We start from the raw sequence: 8413 nt of genomic DNA on the forward strand, positions 1-8413 counted from the left end.
GAACCCGCGGGCTCAGGCAATCCACTCACCTCAGCCTCCCAAAGGCGTGGGATTACAGGCTGAGCCACCGAGCCCGGCTGAGTTCTGATCTTCTAAAGGTGGTTCATGAATGGGTAAAAGGATATCATGTCTAGAGTTGGTCTTAAAGCAGTCTAGGGAGAGGAGAGTGAGTAGATGCCCCGGAGAATGAAACAGGACTAGCCCTGAGTTGATAAAGGTTGGAGCTGGCGATGAGTTCATGAGGAATTGTAATGCTGTTCCTTCCCCTTTTGTACCGGTTCACAAATTCCAGAATGAAAGGTGGAAAAACTTCAGGGGTTAAAAACAAAAACAAAAAAACAAAACAAAACTTCAGTGGTGCCCATCTTGCTCAGATAGTCTTCATGTGACCTCACTTCATCTGGCCCCGTCACCCCTCACCTTATCTCCTCCCACTTTCTCCCTCCACCACTCAGGCTTCAGCTACACTGGTCTCCCCAGATGCAGACACATTCCTGCCTCAAGGCCTTTGCACTTGCTTCTCCCTCTACCCTGAATGTTCTTCCTCAAGGTCTACACTATCCATTATAGTAACTAAGACTTCTTGGGACTTGAGCATTTTATTTTTTTTATTTTTTTTTTTGAGTTGGAGTCTCACTGTCGCCCAGAGTGGAGTACGGTGGCCACTCGCGGCCACCGCAGCCTCGACCTGCTGGGCTCCGGCGATCCTTCCGCCTCAGCCCTCCAAGTAGCTGGAACTACAGGTGCGCGCTACCACGCCCGGCTCATTTTTGATTTATTGTAGAGATGAGGTCTCACCAAGTTGCCCAGATGGGTCTCGAACCCGTGGGCTCAGGCAATCCACTCACCTCAGCCTCCCAAAGCACTGGGATTACAGGCTGAGCCACCGAGCCCAGCTGACTTGAGCATTTTAAATGTAGTTAGTGTGACTGAGAAATCAAGTTTTTTAATCTTATAAAGTTTATGTAATTTTTGCAAACACTATGAGATCAAGAAAAAAATTAAGTAATTTAAATTTTACAATGGAAGTAGTGTAAAATATATTTTTGTTACACAGTTTGTTTTTGTAGGACTACATTTAATTTTATCTGTTAAAAATTTAGCATCTATGTGATGAGCCACAATGGTGCCCACACCGCACTCCAGTCTGGACCATAGAGTGAGATCCTGAACCCCAAAATATATGTTTTTTATTTTTTTACAAATTTGCATCTGGGCAATTTTATTTTGTCCATGCCAGCTCTGGCATGTCACACTTTCTTTTCTACCTTCTTTCTCTAATAAACTTTGTTTTAAAACAACAAAAAGATTAGCATCTGAATTGATGTGCTATAAGTGTGAAATATATCAGATTTCAAAGGCTTAGTAAGAAAAAAGGATTGTAAAACATCTCATTATTTTTAGATTGATGACATAATGGCAATTAAAATATTTTGAACATTAGTTTAAATGGAATATAAATTATTAAAATTAATTTTATTTTTTTATTTTTTTGAGTTGGAGTCTCGCTCTGTCACCCAGGCTAGAGTGCAGTGGCATGCTCATGGACTGCAGCCTCGACCTGCTGGGCTCAGGTGGTCCTTCCACTTCAGCCTTCCGTATAACTGGAACTACAGGTGTGCGCCACCACACCCGACTAATTTTTCTTGATTTATTGTAGCGATGAGGTCTTACCAAGTTGCCCAGACTGGTCTCCAACCCCTGGGCTCAGGCAGTTCTCTTGCCCCGGCCTCCCAAAGTGCTGGGATTGCAGGTGTGAGCCACTACACCCAGCCAGTTTCACTCATTTCTGCTGTTTGAATGTGACTACTAGAATCTTAAATTGCATTATGTTTCTATTGGACAGTGCCGTTCTAGGTGTCCACATGGCTTGTTTCCTCACTAGTTTGCTATTTTGACATAATTATAATGACTTCAGTGCCCACCCTGTTTAAATTGTACCCTTTCCCTTTGCTCACCTTATTATCCTCCTTAGCAGTTATCACCATCTGGCCTACTATGTATTTCACTTATTTTTAGTTACTGTCAATCTCCCCAATGAGAATGTCAACTCCAGAGGAACAAGGATTTTAGTCCGTCTTGCTCGTTGTCTTATCTCTGCTCCTCGACCAGGGCCTGCCTGGCTCATAGCAATCAGTCAGTAATTGCTAAATGAATGAATGAACAAATGATACCAATTTGTTCCATGACCAGACCTGTTAGGTGAATATTGCCAAGATTCTGCCCACCCTATTTGCTGATCCCAAGGTGACCATGCCTTCTCTTTGGTTGGGAGCAGAATCTTGGACTAGCATTTCAAACAGAACAAACCCAGTTTGCATCTTGACTTTTCCCAAAATCTGCTGCTTCCCCCACCCCTCAGTCTCTGTTCCTCTCTTCTAGTAACTCCTTGCTTTTCTTTGAAGACGCACCATTCCCCTATTTTCAGTCCACATATTCAGGCAGGGCTGACTGCTGCTCCCATAGAAGGCAGGGCATGAGACCCAAGCCAGAGGAACCAGTCTTGGGACTTTGGTTGGAAATATAAAGTGAGAGTGACTCTCCTATCGGCTGCTGAAGTGATGGGGTGTTATGGCTAGAGGTTTTGAGGGGTCCTCTGGCCACTGCTAGGATAAGAATGAAGCCCAAGCAGGAAAGAACTGAGAGATGGAAACATCATTTGAGCACCGGGATCTAGCTGTGCCTGAAGTCCTGAACTTCTCAGTTAACCACAAAAAAGTCCCCACTTCTGTTTAAAGTCAGGGAGAGTTGGGCTTCAGTGACCTTACTTTTTTGAGCCGGCTTCCCATGCTGCTAAGTGAGGCCATTTCACTGGGTGGTTGTGAGAATCAAAAGAGAGGGGATCTATATCAGGTCACAACCTGGAGCCCAGCACCCAGGCTCTTGCTTTTGTTCGAATCTGATTCGGCTCACACCTCTTGTCTAATACCTTAAGCTCTGGGGAGACTGGACTCCAGGACTGAGACCTGGCAATTCAGCCTGGTGTTGTCAAGACCCCAGGGAGGGGGATTTCCACAGTCCTAAGCCAATGATGGCACAGCTCGGGCACCCACCCTGTGGAATGTTTGAACAGAGAATCCCTACGGATGCAAGTCATGGGTCATAGCAGGTGCTATCAGCAGCTTACCCATATCACCTGCACCCTTTCTGTCCCTACCTCTAACTTCCCCTGTGCTGCTTTACCTGAGGGAGGGGCCTTCACAGGCCAGACAGCCTGAAAGTGCTGGAGCATTAAAATCTCCAGGAAAAGACCTGAACAATGAGAGATGGGAGCTGGTATAGACATGCCACAAACTCGTCACTCTCTGGGTGGAACAACTTTGAACTGTGCTCCACAGAGTTTCTCTGTTTTTCTGTGTTCTGGGCTCAAGGCAAAGGGGTCTGTCCAGATATATCCAGGCCATATCCTAGATTTCGGGTCAAGCACCCAATGTCCTCACACATCCTTTGACAGTGACCGTTTATTGCACACCTGGGCTGAGTACTCAGACTGGGGGGAGACCATTGACGTAGCTGAGTACTAGGTGAGGTGTCCTGGCCAGTCGGGCATGGGAGCAGCAGGACCCCCCTGACGCGGGCAGGAGCAATATGGCACCCGTCAGGAAGAGGAGGAAGAGGAGAAAGACAAGGAGGAAGGTCAGGGGTCGCCTGGATGCAGGACTGGGGGCCCTGGGAAGGGAAATGCAGTATTAAATATATGGGTGGGCTGCCACCATGAGCCCTATCCCCACACCCCACATCCCAGGCCTCACCTGGGATCCACCTCCAGCCTGACATCCTGGAGGTTGGCAGATGCTGGCCTCTTCTTGTCCTAAGAGTGGACAGCAACCAGAGCAGAGTGGATGAAGTGACACTCAGTGTGGATTTCCCTTCCTACTACAGACCTACAGAGCTGGTCTTATTCCCCTCCTAGCATCCCCTCTCTCCCAAGGACTCCACATGGACTTGGAATATCTCCAAGTGTTCTGCATGTCTGTCCATGCCTGTCCTCCATCCAATCCAATATCCCTTTTTCTGGTGATGGTGGCTCACTTGAAGGAGGGCAAGTCACATCTTCCACTCTCAGACCTTCAGGTTCAAGTGGGCTGACTCTCACCACCCCCGCTTCCGTGACTGGGCATGCGACCCAGACCTGGCTGATCCAAGCATTCTCATTCACTCAGGGCACAGTCTGTGACCGAAGCTGCAAATAGGAGGCAGCCCTGGGATTTGGGCTGCTGCCATGAAGACAGAGGCACCCTCCTTCTCCTGGGGTGGGTAAACCGGCGAGAAGTGAGTATGTAAGGAAGCAGATCCCAACAGAGGGAGGGACTGAGCCCTGATGTCATTCGAGGTCCTGGATTCAGTAGTGCCTGGACTTTTCCATGAAAAAAATAGCATCCCCTTTTTTGGGTCATTCGACTGGTTGGGTTTCTGTCACTTGCCCTCAAGATTCCCGAGTGCTACAGCTGACTGAGGACCAACTCACCTGAGGCTTCCGGAGCAGGGAGCGTCTTTGGTGACCTGCTAAGTGTTTCCGGTGGCTGAGGCCAGAGGTGAACAAGTCCTGTGGTGAGAGAGAGGTATGTGGTTCTTGGAGAACCAGCAACAAAGAGAAGTACGGCCAGGCTCGGTGGCTCAGCCTGTCAGCCTTTGGGAGGTTGAGGTGAGTGGATTGCCTGAGCCCGCGGGTTCGAGACCCGCCTGGGCAACTTGGCGAGACCTCATCTCTACAATAAATCAAAAATGAGCGGGGCGTGGTAGCACGCGCCTGTAGTTCCAGCTACTTGGAAGGCTGAGGCGGAAGGATTGCCGGAGCCCAGCAGGTCAAGGCTGCGGTGGCCGGGAGCGGCCACTGCACTCCAGTCTGGGCGACGGAGTGAGACTCCAACTCAAAGAAAAAACAAAGAGAAGTATAGTTGGGGGAGGGCTGAGATGGGTGGGCATCACAGAGATGCTGAGGGAACAGAGAGATCTCATGGGAGTGACAGAGAGGGGCAGGACCAAAGAAACCAACAGAGGAGAGACATTATTTATTCACTCATTCAGCAAATATTTAATGAGTATCTATTACATGCCAGGAATGTTCTAGGAGCTGGGGACACCGCAGAAATGAAAACAGGCAAAATCCTTGCCTCCATGGAGCTAATATTTTAGTGGGAGGGAGAGAGAGAGTGAGATCATAAAATAATAAATAAAAACATAAAGTCAAAATGTTAGGAAGTAAAGTGAGAAAATCAGGAATGCTAGGGGGGCCAGGGTGGACCTCTCTGAATAGTTGGTGTTTGAGGAAAGACTGGAATGAAGTAAGGAGATGAGCTGGGCATGCATTTGGGGGCTTCAAGATGGGAATGAATTTGGGGTGTTCACAGAAGAGCCAGGAGGCCCATGTGGTTGTAGCGAGGAAAGTAAGGGGCAGCGGGGGAGAAAATGGGCTTGAGGATGTAGACAGAGACAGACAAGAGAGAGGGAAGCAGCGGGAGACAGAGGGAGATATGGAGACAGAGTGAAGAAAAGCATGGAGACACCAGGAGACACAGAGGAAGAAACAGAGCCACAGACACCTCCCTAAAAAGGAAGAACCCTGCAGAACTCTGGGTGCCTGGGGGAAGCGCCTCAAGGGGGACTGTTCTCACCTCAAGGCATTGTCCTCTGCCCTGGAGACCCTTGTGGCCACATAGCTCACAGGGAGCTCCTGGTGTCTGGGTTGTCTTTTGTCCCAGGGGCCAAAGGCCCCCAATGTCCCCCGCCGGGTCCCACTCCAACTCTGCAGAAGTAGGAAGGCTACTGGGTCCCCAGGGTCCCCAGATGCCACCAGGTCCTGGCCTGTCCGAGTTCCCCTCGACCTCCAAGTCCTGGTCCAGTGTCTTGGCCTCCTCAAACACCTGGGTCAGAGGACAGAGGTCATGGGAGTTGAGATTGGGGCCTGGACAAGACCATCTGTCTCAGGGTGGGCCCTACCAGGCTGTAGCTGACCAGTTGGGCCTGCAGCTGCCAAAGCCGTCGGAAGATGGTGTCTCGATGGGCACCAAGGGCTCTCAGGATCTGCTCCAGGGATACCCAGGCCCTGGGCTCACTCCGCTGTGCCAGCCCCTCACCGAACACTAGCAGTGCATCCACACGCTCAGCTGCTCCTCGTAGCTCTGCCTGTAGAGCCTGGGGACACATGGTTGGACATCACCCCCCCCCACATCAGGGACACCAGAGACCCAGACCCAGGAATCGCTCCCTCCCCCATTTCCTGTCCAGAGACCTGTAACATGCAATACACCCATTTCCCACTCGAGAAAGCTGGTACCCTCCCCACCTTCTCACACCTGGCCTCCCCTTGCCCACCTTCAGCTGGACCATCCTGCTCCGAGCCAACGCCCAGGGCCCCAAGCCTCGTTCCAGGTCCTGCAGCCGGAGGCCCAGCCCCAACAGGCAAAGGTGCAGGCTGTCCTGCTCAGCCTCCAGAACCTCCAGGCCAGAGATAGGGTGCTGGGGAACACAGGAGGATGAGTCGGGGCCAGTGGGCCAATCAACCCACCCCCGTTGCCTCCCCTCTTCTGTAGGCTCCTGCCTTCTGGACTCCGCAGCAGAGTCCATCTCTGGGTCTATACCGGGGCTGCTCCCACTTGCGGGTCTTCCCAGTAGAGCCATGCCTGGGAACATCTAGTTCAAAGTTCCCAGGTTTTCAAGGCTCCTGGAAACTTGGACCTCTGGGGCCCAGGGGTCTGCACAGGGAGTGGGTGATGGAACTGGTATCCCCAAGAGAAAAGGAGTTGTAAGAGTACCATTGATGCCGGGCTCAGTGGCTCAGCCTGTCATCCCGCGCCTTTGGGAGGCTGAGGTGAGTGGATTGCCTGAGCCCGCGGGTTCGAGACCCGCCTGGGCAGCGAGACCTCATCTCTACAATAAATCAAAAAATCAGCCGGGCGTGGTAGCGCGTGCCTGTAATTCCAGCTACTCAGAAGGCTGAGGCGGAAGGATTGCCGGAGCCCAGCAGGTGGAGGCTGCGGTGGCCAGGAGTGGCAACTGCACTCCAGCCTGGGCAACAGAGTGAGACTCCAACTCAAAAAAAAAAAAAAAAAAGAGTACCATTGATGAAATACTTCTCTCCCAATTGGTAAAATACTTCTCTACTGATTGGAAGAGAAACATTTTCCAGAGTGTCTCTCCGCCCAGAGACACCCAACACCTTTCCAGAATCATTAGCTCATCCCTACATGGAGGCCAGATTCTGGGGGACAAAAACGGAGGTGGGGGCTGGCACAAGGGGTCTGGGTCACCTTAGCTCACCTCACAGTGTTTGTCCCCAGCTGGGTCCTCATGGGAAGAGGGCGTTGACAATTGTGGGAGGCCAACGGCGGGCTCAGTGCCCCACAGCCCACCCTGGAAGTGCTCAGAAGGGTCCAAGGAGTCCTGTCCTGGTTTCTGGGCCTGCTCTGGCCTGGGAGGTAGGGGGCATTGGCCTGGTGAGCCTTGAAGCCTCATCTTTCAACCCACCCTAACCCCATCCCCAGTTACCTCACCAGGGTCCAGGCGACCGCAGCCACAGCACCTCCTTCCCACCGATGGCCCCTGCCACTGCCCACCCTCCTGGGAGCAAGCTTCAAAGGCCCCAGCCCCCACCTGATTCTCTCCTCTCCAGATGCAGAGCAGACGGTGCATTCAGCAATGTTCAGCTCCCTGGGAGCTCCAGGGGGGTGGTTCAGGGGCTCTGAGGGGAGTCTTGGGCCCAGAGGTGGGGACAGAGCCATAGCTGGGGGCCAGGGACACCCAGTAAGACCTTTCCCCTAGCCGAGGGTGTCTTTCCAGACCTTCTCAGCGGGACTCATCCAAGCCTGAAGATGCCGGAGAGGCCCGGGGGCAAGCCTGGCTCCACCCCTTCTGAGAGGAGCCCTAACCCAGGTAATTTGATGCCCAGCTCAAGTGACGGCAGAACCATTTAACTCCTTCCTCCCAAGCGGGGCCAGCAGCTCACCCGACTCCATCCCAAGAGTTTTCCAGATATAAGCCTCCCACCCACCTCCTTGAGAGCCGCGGACTCTGTCCTACTCAGTGACGCCCACATATGACTTCCAGGGCCTGTCTCATTCATTGAAGACCCTTGGAAACTCAAGCATCAGATGCTCCCCCCCCCAAATCTAAAACCAAGGAAAAAGGTTTTTGGTTTATTTGGAATGGGGTCTTCTCCTGTGGTTCCCACAAAGCTAATGGGAAAGAAATAACCCAGGGGAGCCACCTCTGCCCAGGGTCCAAGGTCACAGCAGCCCCAAGGGGCAGGAGCACAGGAATCCGAGCTGGTCTCAGAGCCTGGCTCACTTGCTGAGCAGGAGGCCGGCGCGCAGCACCCGAGGCACACGGCGGATGGTCAGCGAGACCCGGGTGCCGCGCACCAGGCAGGCCCCGGGATGTGCCGACGGGCAGGCGGCCGCGTTGGGCGGCGGGG

The 8413-nt window shown here is 52.3% G+C and overlaps 1 protein-coding gene across 2 annotated transcripts; it reads right to left on the minus strand.

Moving 5' to 3' along the window:
* Nucleotides 1-3456: 3456 nt before the first annotated feature.
* Nucleotides 3457-7721, minus strand: SYNE4 (spectrin repeat containing nuclear envelope family member 4). Of its 2 annotated transcripts, XM_008073636.1 has the most exons (9): nucleotides 7594-7721; nucleotides 7261-7411; nucleotides 6316-6459; nucleotides 5941-6135; nucleotides 5616-5864; nucleotide 5563; nucleotides 4469-4572; nucleotides 3753-3811; nucleotides 3457-3669 (listed from the first exon to the last, which is right to left on the minus strand). In XM_008073636.1, the coding sequence occupies exons 1-9, from the start codon at nucleotides 7719-7721 to the stop codon at nucleotides 3486-3488; spliced, it is 1215 nt and encodes a 404-aa protein (XP_008071827.1). In that variant the 3' UTR covers nucleotides 3457-3485. The 2 variants fall into 2 exon arrangements, with proteins under 2 accessions (XP_008071827.1, XP_021562452.1); XM_021706777.1 differs by lacking the exons at nucleotides 5941-6135; nucleotides 6316-6459.
* Nucleotides 7722-8413: the final 692 nt, after the last annotated feature.

Source organism: Carlito syrichta, unplaced genomic scaffold (assembly GCF_000164805.1).
Source record: "Carlito syrichta isolate Samal-C Ts95f unplaced genomic scaffold, Tarsius_syrichta-2.0.1 Scaffold315987, whole genome shotgun sequence".
NCBI classification, from domain to species: domain Eukaryota; kingdom Metazoa; phylum Chordata; class Mammalia; order Primates; family Tarsiidae; genus Carlito; species Carlito syrichta.

Excerpts from the sequence above, each read along its gene's own strand:
- SYNE4 (XM_008073636.1), bottom strand. The coding sequence starts at position 7,721 with ATGGCTCTGTCCCCACCTCTGGGCCCAAGACTCCCCTCAGAGCCCCTG. Across the intron at positions 7,412-7,593 it reads TCTGGAGAGGAGAGAATCAG|GCCAGAGCAGGCCCAGAAAC; the intron begins GTGGGGGCTGGG and ends CCTACCTCCCAG. Across the intron at positions 3,670-3,752 it reads AGGCTGGAGGTGGATCCCAG|GGCCCCCAGTCCTGCATCCA; the intron begins GTGAGGCCTGGG and ends TTCCCTTCCCAG.